A 13,627-nucleotide genomic window follows, 5' to 3' on the forward strand; every position below is an offset into this window, starting at 1 on the left:
AAGGTCTTAAATCTGGTTCGTTTTTCAAAGCTAAGATTTTCCATGACTTATCCGTAAATACACCTTATCGGAACGGCCATAGTCCCTTTGCAAAATCGTCTAAAAAGAGTTGTACCTCTTGTTATCGACACCTCGCCTTATACTGCACTGAACCAGTTCTCTCGCCTTAACCTCAATGACGTGTTGCAAAACTATCGGGTTACAATTAAAAAATGCAACCACATTGTTTACAATTTGAGGACAAATATTTATATGAAGTCAAGACACAACACTCGATCATCATCATCCTCCGAGCCTTTTTCCCAATCATGTTGGGGTCGGCTTCCAGTCTAACCGGATTCAGCTGAGTACCAGTGCTTTACAAGAAGCGACTGCCTATCTGACCTCCTCAACCTAGTTACCCGGGCAACCCAATACCACTTGGTTAGACTGACCCGTAACGACTGCCACTAACACATTACACTCGATATTGTATATCTATGTATCAAGAGCTATCTACTAAATCTATTAACATACGATAAATTCAGCAATATTACCAGACTTCTGAACGTTGCACTAAAACAATAATGCAGGTATTGACATGATCTCATTCGATTGAATTGTATCGATATCTAAACGGTTTCGATACTGTAAAGCTCCTATTGTTCCTTCTTGTTTATTACTTTATCGAAACGTAATAGGTACCTAAGTATATCGGCAGTGAACCATAAAATGCTTATCTACTTCTAATTTCACAAGAAATATTTTTTCTCAGGGTATTCAGTAACAGATTCGAGTAACTACTGAGTTTTTATGTCACCAAAATTCATGGGCAGGTAAGTGTACCTATACCATTTTGAACATTAGACATTTAATTTGCTTACCGCAAATAACGTGCTGTTCGCATGCAATCGATCCACGTAGTTCGAGAACCCGTCCCTTGCTATTCTGATCCTGAATCGTTCTGACAAAGGTTGAGCTCTCCTCGCGTCATGGAGCCAGAGCAATAGTTCAGCCTCGTCACCTCCAGCCGTGTGGCCAAAGTCTCTCATACTGCAACTGAGGTGGTGGGATTGGACGGTAGCTGTAGAGGTCGTTGAACTGTTTGATGTAAGGGTTCCCGAGTTGAAGCTGCTGCCTGAACCGCCGGCTCTGCGGAGTGTGCCTCGCCACTGAAAGACAAAAGAATATCAGTATATGTAGGTATATCAAAGCCATAAAGTCAGAGGTATACCTAAAAGAGAGGTTCCAGTTCCATCATTCCCTTATCATATCAGGAGGTTTACTTCCTCTGCCTTGATAGGAGGAGGTAAAATATTAGATGCATTACAATCAAAATATATTATATTCAAAAAACCTTGCAAAAGTATCAATTAGACTTAGGCAGGTACTAAAAACACTTGTGAGTCATTAATGTGTATCCTACCGGTTGAGACTTCTATAGGTAACAAAGAAAACAAAGAAGAAACCTTTTTTGATAAACCCTGTGTTTATTCTAGTTATTAACAAAATCTTCTGTAGTTGTGCGAATAAGGCGACAATTCGACTTTGTTTTGAACTCAAAAAACAAATTAGAAAAAGGCATTGTCTTTCAACACAGTTGACCTTGCAAATTTTTCAAACTTAGAGCCGATATCTTACATCCGTATTTCAAAGGCATTTTGCGGTGAAAATGCGTGAGTTCATTAGGCGTCTGCCTTGTTTCTTTATCGCTAGAATACGTACACCAGTTGGTGAGTCTAGATTTATGTGGAACGACTACCGTCTGCCATCCGCATCTATGAAGAAAACCGGGCCTATATTGTATGAGTCTGGAAATGTGGTTGCAGATTGGAAATCGTCGTTTCTCGAGGCGAGTCAACATGAAGTGATGTGACCAACAATGTTTGATTGCTATTATTAACGTTTTTTTGGTGACAGTTTGTAAGATGACGTGATAACTTTTATTGGCCGTCTTATTCAACCAATTCAACAATATTTAAATAATAAATTGAGGAAAGCGTCTAGCACGCTCAGAAAAGGTCAAACAGACCTGTTCACAGATGTGTGAAGACTTTTAGTCTACAAGTTTTCCTCAGTTCAATTGCTGTTTCAATGAGCATGTGGTCATTTACTTTCTAAGACATAAAAAGCAACATAAACCTCGACATATGCCACGAAGTTATGAAACTCGACCTGTCCAATCACACAAGTTAGCTACATACCTTCCATAAAAGGTATGAACATATTTATATACTTAGTTCTGGTAACTCGACAAGCGCAGATTCGCTGACTTCATAAAAAGATACCATGCCATGTTTGTGAAGCGACTGCTATCAAGCAGGCAATAAATTGTGGTTGTATAAGACATTAATTATAAACTACAAATCGAGTCTGAATCAATTACACTAAATCATAACAGGAAAGCCACGTTAATAACAGATTTAGAACAAGATAATGATGTAAATTGACAATCCTTCTACACTACCTACTACTTCTTGAAATAGTATCATTTGAGAGGAAATTCTCATGAAAGTAGTTTGATAATTCGAATATTTTATTTTTACGTATCACTTTTGGTAATATAGTATTACCTTCAGGTAAAATATCATTAAAAGTTAACTTGGTAAGTATGCAACATGAGGGTTAGGAAAGGCCGAAGCAAAAAGTGTAGTTTAAAAACCAATGTAGCTTTGATTTGAAGTGCATATACCTACATACTAGCAGTTGTGTGGAACAAATTAGTGCACAATTGGTGACCTACTCACTATCCTGATATTCGTCATCAAATATTAGGGGCCACACCCCACTTAAAGAATTGTTTGCATAAGGATTCATTGCAGTTTCTGAGAATTTCCAAAATGACCAATAACAGGATAAATTGTATTTGCGCAGTAAAATGCAATTATTCATCTAGAAGAAAACAAACATTTACCTAATGGTCTGGATACTTTACCGTTTAATGTTAGGTGATTAAAAACCGGTCTAGTTTTTATGCTGAACAAGTATCCTCAATGCATTTTGCATAACGATCATAATTAAAAGTCAAACATTAATGAAATTGCTTTGAGACAGGATAATAAAATATTTAAGACTGTAAGGTTTCCGGAGCAAGAAAGGTGCTGATGATAAAATATAGTTTATGCTGGCATAGAGATAGATTACATCGGTAAGCAGATGTAATGTAAGTAGATTACGGGAGTAATGTGCTTGTATCGGCTTTATATCCTGTCTGGTCTTGTATGCTGATTGTGACAATGGTATTAAATTTCTATCAGACACTATTGTATTTCGCTGTTGTTCAACTACAGTTGAATATGCTTTTTTAGGATAAGGCATAAATAACGTGGAATATTTTCTTGTATAACAGAGAACATGGCTAGAAAACTACAAAAGAGAATAGAACAAGTAAATTGGGGAATAAAAATATTTCTCTAGACAATCATGTGTGAATAGAATACTAATATACCGGCTATTGGCAATGCTCGTGTAATTGACAATCCTTTGTCGTCGCAGAATCTCAGCGCATCTATGTATATGGCAGCATGCGTTGAACTTAGTTCTTGTTATTACTTAGTATTTCGGGCTTAGCATAATAACTAGCTGGCTTAGGTGGAAGGCTGACTTTAGCAGTGGACAACAACAGGCTGATGATGATGATGATAAAAACTAACCCAATGACATGCCAATAAAGTCTATCCTACTTAATGTCATCTGAAGAAAGTTAGAAAAAGGATAAGAAGTAACTCAATGACACGACCAAGTTTTTCCTACTCAACTTCATCTGGAGACGTCAACTGAAGAACGTTAGTTGTCATTTCTTATTAACTTTAAGGAAGTGACTGCAAGTGCAATTACATACCCATAACACCACGACCATGTTCAATGAAACATTTATGGATAGGTTTTATCGCCAATTCCTATAATTAAATGGATATTCTCGTCGGACAAGAATAACCTGAATAGGCTGAGGGCTTGTATTCTGAAGTTGTCTGGCCTAATGTACAGTTAGGAGCTTCTATTAGTATCGAGTAGATAATGACTTGTATTAACAGGTGAAGATGACAGTTATCCAGCTGTGTGCTCATTTTTTTTTTATGAAAAGAGTAATTGTGTTTGTTTTATTGATTAAAGTTTCTTTCTTGTTTTAAGAGTACCAATGCCTGGTTTAAATGCCTCATTTTTTATTCAGTTACTAGGTTTTAATAGCAGACTGGCAAAGAAAATTTAAGATACCTCTTCATTTTTATATGGAAGATAAAAACAGGAAAAAGGATGGTATAACACTGAACACGTGGCTATTTGGTCGATGAAACGACCTTAGATGACTTTATTCGTAAATGATAAAATTGAATTCAAAATTTAACCAATAAAATCCATATTTTTGTAAATAGGTACTTAGTACATTTTCGATTAACACGCGTCAACAGGAAAGAATCATCAGACTTAGCTTAATACAATTCTGCACGGGGATAATCCTTTTAACTGCGGTACCTGCATAACGAATAGCAGGTAATTTCATCCTATTATACTACCTACTTACCTTTGGAACTATTTTCCTTTATTGCACTTGATTTAGTTTTATAACTTTGATCATTAAACAAATGGAGACACCATTGAAATACTGTCTGCCAAAGTACGATAATGTGCGTGAAGTTCCTTCATGCATGTGTTTGTATTTTTTCTGTGTGATCGACATTGCATGAGTGAGCTGTCAGTATCGTTGCATTGCCTCGCCCCATGTGTGCATTGAGAATTGTGCTCATTGCACCTCCAGTTGATTCAATTCTCCTTAACTTAAACCTAACTTAAAGGTATTAAAATAAATTCGTTACCATTGCTGGCTGAAAAAATGGGCTTATAGGGTTCAAAGGATACTTACTGCTGCTGCCCTTTCTGCGCTTTCTACGTGGACCCTGTAAAGTTCCACGAGGCTCATATCTTCAGGGTCAACGGCTTCTGCGCCTCGGCGAGGCACCAGCTCCAACCCAAGTTTTCTGTAAAGAAACGAAACATTATATTAGACCAAAAGCGAGCAAGGTCTTCTCTTCTTATCGAGTGAGCTGCAGGTTTAATCAGCCCTAGTGGCAGTTTTCTCAAATCCGCCTTCTAACGGCCTCTGACGTATAATTTATAGAGACTGCTAAAGAATACGTAGCATTCTGAAACCCCGGCTTTACGTGCCCTCCCAAGAACGGGGGTGTAACACTGCCAACCTGAGACCTGGTGCATAGTATTTAGGCTATGAGTCTACTAGACCAACGAGGCAGTCAACTAGAAGATTATTCATAGACATAACTATGACGACATAGTTATTGTTATTGACATAAGTTATTGTATTCGCAGTATTGTATTGTTGTATCCCAATGCAATATGAATAATGGTGACACAGATGAGAAACATTTAATTTGAAACCAATTTCCTTGTATAAAACCCCCTTGTACGTGCAACATTGCTTGTGCAAATGCCGTGATTCACCTAAAAAGAAATTCTTACGAATAATAAAACTAAAGGTTACTTTGAAGCCTTTTCCTTTGCGCCCTTTCCTGTTTTGCCATTAATTTACCTCTTCAATTTGCTGTTTTACATAGGTACTTTAATCTGGACCAACATCTGCCCGCATCTTAGGTATTTATACACTTTCTGATTAGTAGGTCATTTGCATTTTTGGTTACAACAAAACAATAGATAGGTCCCAGTTGCTTAGATCAGGATCTCGGCTATTTGAAATATCCACTAATTAATTACAATATATCTAAGTAAGTAGATATGGTAAGAAAGAATGTTACTTGTGAGATGACGGCAGATAGAAGAGTATGGAAGAAGAAAACATGCTGCACCGATCCCAAATAAAATTGGGATAAGGGCAGGAGTATGATGATCATCTAAGTAAGTACCTAGTCTCCTGCAAATATGATTAAATGATTGATAAGAAGCCAGGTGGTTCGTATTTACAATTAAAGTCTTAACTTACATAGTTGAAAAAACTGTCAGCATGAACCAGTTCTGCAGGACCACTTATGGTCTTGGTATATCATTAAATTATAATAACTAGACTTGACTGTGTGGTACTTCATTAGTGAAGAAGTAAAAAACTTAACTAGGTAATAATATTTTTTTAATCTTTTATATCCATAGAGTACCTACTTAATCAAGGCACTGGTGTTATTTAATTGTTTTTAAAAAAGCTCAGCGAAAAGACATTGATCCAATTGATCCAAACATTACGAAGATTAACTGTTATCAAGATTTCAAACCAATTTACTGTAAACGGTCCAAATTCAAGATAGTCGTGCAGTTGATTGAAGCGGCGGAGATTGCAAATAAATAATAATTATATGTTTCAGTATAACTATTTTAAAAGCCAAATTAGATGAACGCATAAACGGTCACGTAACCGCCTGGTAGACTGAGCTTTCAATCAACTCACGCGCATAGCATCCGACCAACTTTGCCAGCAATCTAAAGTCAACTCTAAATGCAACCGATAAGGTTTATTTTGCATTTCCCGTTTCGATTACTTTTAAGGCTTTGTAAATTTTAATAAAAAGCAGAACGTAAATGAATAAATGGAATTCACAAATATTACGCATGCCAAATATGTACTGTTATTATTTGTAGATTAATCAGATATTGAATAAGGTAAACGCGGGTGAAGTCGTCATGCCCCAATAGTCGTCAGTTAATCTTAAAACTTTTATTATTATTTTCTACTGAACTTAAAATGGGCCGGTTTATATATCAACATATTCTTGATAATATATTGCACAATTGAAATAACAATACGGGGTTTTAACAGTCACGGCTTCTAAGATATGTTATTTGAAAAGTGTGTGCCCTAACAAAATCGTTTTTTCGTGAAGTTCAGCTGTCAAAAGTGAAACTCAGCACGTGGTTTTGTGTTTTGATTTACATAACTCCAGTGGGGTCTGTGGTATGTTTCTTCGTTTAATTAGATAGTTAAGTATATTTGCTAGCGATGTTATATGCAATTTGGAATACTTTTAACATAGAAGATATATTTTTTTAATGTGACATCTATTGGTACTTCAAAACTCCCATTTGACCCAAAACCCGTCAATTTTACAATTATTATGACGACTACTGGGACATGCTCAAAAGTTGCACCTAAACTCGTCATAATGACGTATTTTGTGTTTTACAGTACAAAATGCGAATAAATAGCTAATATCGGGACTTTTACACAATTGATAACTGTCTAGAACAAACTTATTTAAGGTTTAGAATACATTTATTCATAAAACTGCGTTTCTTTTAAGCTTTTTCTTAGGGGTAAATTTTACTTTGCTGGTTCTAGATGCGCGTACACAGTCATGTTATTCGATTCAAGTCATATGTTTCTTAATGGTTAAATCCCCTGTTTTCTATAAGTATGCACTGTCTACGAGTGTTTTTTCAGGTATATGTTGGCCGCTGTAGGCCTCCGCCATTCGATTAAGATCTACCGCTTTGGGTACAAGTAGTTCTAGCACTAGCCTTTGTTTCTACAACGCTTGTATTACAATTTGTGGCAAACAAAAATTGACTGTTCTTACACTATGCTTTTTGTTCGAAATAACTGCATTTCGTCACGCGTATTGTACCGCGTCCTCCTAACGTGCCTTAATAGCGCCTGTATAAAAATTATGTCATTCAACTAGTTTTGACGCAAAAAATATTAAAATCAGTTTTAAAACTAAGATGACATAGCTTCTATCGCTGTCACTTGTTTGCTTGTCGTATTCGATATTGATGGGTAAAGAGTAATCTTAAGTAAGATTTTTTTATTTAAAATTGTCTGTATGTAGTGATTGCATGATCGTAATTTTAATAGCAGATCATGACTGAAAGAAACTACAAGCAAGAGGGCCTTTTAAAAGTCATAAAAGCTGTAAATCAAGGGGCCACACACAACATCATATGCAGCAAGAAAATTTAAAACGCCCTTTTGAGACAACTTTAATGAAATGGTGACACAAAACCCACGATTATCCCTGTACCTATATATATACTATAGAAATGAACCCAAGGACAATCTCCGGTTCTGAGCTAAAGTATTGCTAACTATGGAGGAAAACTACTTGGGCTATTGCGTTGGGATGTTAGTTATCGCAGTCCACTGCTGGACATAGGCCTCTCCAAGTGCACGCCACTGAGATCGATTTTCGGCTTCTCGCATCCAGCGTTACTGGATTAGGATATAGGAAACTATAGGAACTATGGCACCTGGAAAAAAATCGTGGCCTGGTGGGCCAAGAATCAACCTCTCAAGTATGAGGGCGCGGGTTCGATTCCAGGTCAGGCAAGTACCAATGCAACTTTTCTAAGTTTGTATGTACTTTCTAAGTATATCCTGCAATGTCACCAATGACTGTGTTTCGGATGGCACGTTAAACTGTAGGTCCCGGCTGTCATTGAACATCCTTGGCAGTCGATACGGGTAGTCAGAAGCCAGTCTAACCAAAGGGTATTGGGTTGCCTGGGTAACTGGGTTGAGGAGGTCAGAAAAAGGCAGTCGCTTCTTGCAAAGTACTGGTACTCAGCTGAATCCGGTTAAACTGGAAGCCGACCCCAACATAGTTGGGAAAAAAGGCTCGGAGGATGATGATGATGAGGAACTATGGCACCTGCCGATGACAACGTATAAAATACATGTTAAAATGGCAGGTGGCGACTCGCCACCTCACTTACTGGACCCCCGGAAATCAGTCGCTAAATCGCAACAAGAGGGCAACAGGTACATGAGCGGCTGAAGGGTGAGGATATCTCGGCGGACTTTAAAAGCAGATCACGCGCTCCCTGTGGGTCCAACATCACCGGCCCACCCGAGACTTACCACGAGGCATCTAACCTCCGAGCAGGGCTGCTAACCCTGCTCTAGCGACTCCACTCTGGTCGGCCAATGAAGGCAAGCCAAGAGGCGGGAGACCTTCACTCCGGTAGGCCGGAGATGGGGGACAGCATACTCTCCCCGGAGCACTCGGATATATGGCCCCGCGGGGTCGCTACTCCCCGTCATCCGCCTCAGATGCCCTGTGGGGCTTATTAGATATTATTATTACTGGGTTTGAACGGTTAGTTGTACCTAATCATATTTTATTTTTTGATTGATACCTTTAAGACAGTAGACAGTTTGAACTGTCTATAGAGATTTTTGCAAATGGTACTTAGCATGCGCTAAGCAGATCAGAAGTTTTGATGAATGACAACCTTACCTACATATCTATGAATGTTAGTAATTATTTCGCGGAAACCTATTTAAATGATGTGGCTTTTATTTTTTGTGAATACTTTTATTTTACAATTTAAATATTTTAAAAGTAATTATTTTACTCGTGCTACATATGCACATGACTGCATGGGTATTATGATTAAGAAATATAACATATATTTTAGGGTTGATTTATATTAGGCCTGGACGTGGCCGGGGCGTGCTGTGTACGTGGCTCGAACGGGGCACGGACGTGAAACGTTACATACATTTAGTATGAAGTAAAAGCCCGGCCGTGGCCCGTCCGGGCCACAAACGACGGTCGTCATACAAAATGTACCTATGTAACGTTTCACGTCCGTGCCCCGTTCGAGCCACGTACACGGCACGCCCCGGATACGGCCCGGCCTAATATAAATCATCCCTTATAGACTGGTTTTGTGATTCCAAGCGTTTGATAGATTGAAATATAAATTAAAATGCAACCATGTATCTGTTTTATTGAATACCTGCTCTTCTAACAGATTATGACCTGCTATTCTAATTAGAAATTTGGTTTTTTATCTATCTACCTACCTAATGTTTCAAAAGCACAAGTATGCTTAACAAATTCAAGCACAAAAAATGTACATAACTTGAACCTTATGTTCAAGAGCAGAGAGTTTACATTAGCATTAAAAGTTGACGAGTACTGGGAATATTTGACGAGTATCCGTACAAATCAGACGACTATTGGTACAAATCGCCCTTTTTTTACTTTTGCCTTAATAAGTATATATACCCATCAAAACTATTAAAAAAACATTAGTTACTTAGAATAATGAATAAATACTCTATGACGTCATGCAAAAAATTTCATTTTCTATTGAATATTTAACACACAGTAGCGCTTCAAAGTCAGTGATTTCCGAAATCCGACGACTATTGGTACGTTTACCTTAACATAATATGAAGCTTTTGGCATTAATTGAATCATAATGATGTTCTTCTAACAAACCCTTATAGTGTTCGAGTTTTCTTAAATTCGACTAACGGAATCTCAGAACATGGAATGATGAACATTAGTTATGCTTTTCTGTATCTATAGAATAGTTTTCCGATCATAACCATTAACCCTACTTGATTCAGTCGATCAAGGAAGTCTTCCAAATTCACACATTGCTCCGTGTTATTATTTTTCCTTGTTTATATAAATACTTACCGAATTCTCGATATTGTTTAAAAGTTTATGTGAAAGTAAGAAAACTTGATTCTCAGATTGATTTTAATATTGTGAAATAATGACCGATACAAAATGATTCATTATATTGTTCACAAACAACCTAAGCAAATGTTTGTGATAATAGTCACCATGTTACTTAGAAATCCCGCTTTTTACAATTAATCAGCCCGTGCCTGACCTTTTTCCTAACTATTTTGAGGTCTGCTTTCATTAAAACCGTATACAGCTGACTACCAGTGTCCTACACAGAGCGACTGCTTATCTGACCTCCTCCTGACCAGAAACTCGTCATTGAAAATGACCGGCAAGGCTAAGAGTAGTAAATGTACGTTTTGATGTGCCTTAGACCCAAGCTCTTCCTACAATTCTGCTCTGCAGTTGGTATCGAGGAAAAATATTTGCAAAAAATAGTGAATCAATAAATTCATATTGAAAAGGGGCATTGTTTCAGCATTAAATATAGTCAAAAGATGAGTGATGCAGTTTCAGACAATAGAACCATTTTCATACGTGTTCAGGAAAACAAATTCAAAATAAAAATCCCAGCACAAACGCTTTTAAAAGGGAAAACCTATAGCAATTTATGCTTATACATTGTAAAGTGGTTAATTGAGTTTCATCAAATAGCATTACTAAATATGATAATGACACTCCATCTTTACATATAAAAGCTTTCAAATCGGTTCATACAGTAAGTGCTACGTCCCCCATTATGTATTGGAACCTGTCATCATTGAGAGAGTATTGTATATCGGTTTATTCTCTGTGGCAATCATATAATGTACAACCTTAAAAACTTGTTAATTTTAATCAAATGAAACAACATTGATGGCTATAAAATCATGATTTTCCTCAACGTAGGAACTTTGTTTATAAAAACTATTTTAAGACTTAGGTATTCAATGCGACAAGAATAACACGATATGAATATTTAATGTAGTCCACACAGTGGTTCGTATAAATAAATAAAATAGCAAAAAGTATGACATCAAAGTACTCTAGGATTATTTTTGTAACCCCAAGGCAAATACGGTCATACAATACAACAAGGATCTTAGAATCAAGATAGAGTGAAGATCACAAAATTATGAGACTACGACAAATATGGATTTATCACGGAATTAAAAAAATCACATTTATATATTCTATAGCAATATATGCGACAAAAATAACTCATTGCATTACTTTAAGCTTCACTCATGTAAAGTTAGGCTTAAGTAATGTTTAAGAACTATGCAAAACTGTAGAACTTCCAGACTGACAAAGGAATTTCCATAGCGGAGCCACGTGGTCCTATAGAATGCCTTTGATGCGCGCGAAATAACCGGCTCGCTCGTATTTGCAAAAGCTCTCCCACACAAGGGACATTCCAGGACATTTCAATTTGTTTAAGCCTGTGCAACACACATATATTATTATGCAAGATTGGTATTCTGATAAACAGTATCAGTAAAGCCTTGTTATATGTGACCATTTTGAGGTCATCCTCTTACTTAAGAAGTTATGAGACATACTTGCAGTTGTGTGCACACACCTACAGTTGCGCGAATTTCAATAAAGACGCTGTAACCACTAGCGAGCAAAAAGCGTTACCTAGGCCCAAAAACTGGCATGAGGTCTCAACAGCTAACTGATATTAATAAGAATAAATATTTGAATACACAGCTCTTATTGGCTGATGATTGCCTAAATAAATCCATGGTATGGGTCCGTTCAATGTGCAACACAGAAAGGTCACCAAACCAGTTATTCAAGCGACACTGGCTGATGTCTGGAGGTGGTCACCGCACGTCGCCCGCACACGAGCTACTAAGAATTCTAAAAGTTTAAAACCGATCCCAAAGATCACTTTTAAAACTATAACTATCTCAACTTTAGCAAAGAAATCCTTCTAACGACTACGACTACATTTTCAAATTGTTCAAAGCTGAGCATTCATTCGGTTGAGCAGTAACTGTATTTTTCACTCATTTGTATGGGCAGGATTCGTGTATTTGTAAAGGCTTTTCTTCGAATTCAACGTTTGTGATACTTCCGAGGAACTGTTGATTTCTTTTTACATAACTGGTATATCGTGTCATGTAAGTGAATGATGCAGACGAGGCGTATTAGATATTCAGAATTGAGCAGAAATGGACTAATGACGTTGTTGCACGTGGTCGATACCACTAGATGCATAAATTATGACGATTTTGTAACTATAGTAGACTGTTACGTCGTCGGTCTGGTCGCAAACGCATACTTACTGAGCGTGGGATCAAGGATTTTGTCAACGGTCTGGGTAACTCTCAGGTTTTGGTCTGTCGACACGCTTATTTTTATTCTGCTTAGTGTTAAGCCCGCATGCTTAATTGGCGAATTTAGGGTGTGTCAAAAATCTAGCTTGCAGGACCTGCCTAGGTACATCTGATGTCATCTTTAAATGATTTCATATCGATAGAAAAAAAACATGCCTACTTATGACTAGACATTATGCTAGTCATATTCCATCAGCAAATTCAACTTAATTGAAGGTACGAGAATAGAACTAGCATAGATAGTGTGAATATTCTCTCCTCAATCTCATGGTCAACGACCAATTGACATAGCATAGCCACCTACTTAAATATTCAGAGGTGAATGACCTGTCTAATCGACGGTTGATATAAGACCATACAATTATGGAACTACTGCCTACCTATTTACATTTTGATGACGTAGACAATATTTCCAATATCTCAGGATGTGACATCATGCAAATGTTTATTATGGTATCTGATATTATTGTAGCACCTTTTGCAAGTTGTCAATCCGCGTGTAATGTATTTAAATTATTGTGTGACTTTATGATACCTAGGTATATAAAATTGCCAAATACGTATTACTACAAAATCGTATTGGACACCTACACAAATAAATATTTACATTTCGTATTCACTAAAATACTCGACTCAGAGTAAAATTAACCTAAGGAAATTCATACTTTATGCACTTATTTACATGCGTTATTTCAATGGGAAGAGAACATAAGCCTTAATTAAATAGATAGATGGTGCATTGCAATGGAACACTTTTAAATCCACAAAGAATTAATTAAGTGAGCATACTTACAGGATTACGGATTTACGATAGTCTTATTGGAAAAAACAGGACTTCCAAAGCAATTAAATAACTGTAGTAATAAAATTAAGGCCAACATTTTAAGCAAATGTGCTCTGATAATTTTTTTTAAAGAAATATTTTATTTATCCGCAGCA

The 13,627-nt window shown here is 37.0% G+C and overlaps 1 protein-coding gene across 2 annotated transcripts in view; it reads right to left on the bottom strand.

Annotated features, from left to right (window-relative positions):
- Positions 1-13,627, bottom strand: part of Spg (sponge) — a 61,534-nt gene that overhangs the window by 23,667 nt on the left and 24,240 nt on the right. For both annotated transcript variants that reach the window (XM_064034202.1, XM_064034201.1), the window contains exons 5-6: positions 4,841-4,955; positions 864-1,151 (exon numbers count right to left, since the gene is read on the bottom strand). In XM_064034202.1, the coding sequence (XP_063890272.1) occupies positions 864-1,151; positions 4,841-4,955 (403 nt within the window). The remainder of the gene's footprint in view (positions 1-863; positions 1,152-4,840; positions 4,956-13,627) is intronic.

This window comes from Helicoverpa armigera, chromosome 4 (assembly GCF_030705265.1).
Source record: "Helicoverpa armigera isolate CAAS_96S chromosome 4, ASM3070526v1, whole genome shotgun sequence".
NCBI classification, from domain to species: domain Eukaryota; kingdom Metazoa; phylum Arthropoda; class Insecta; order Lepidoptera; family Noctuidae; genus Helicoverpa; species Helicoverpa armigera.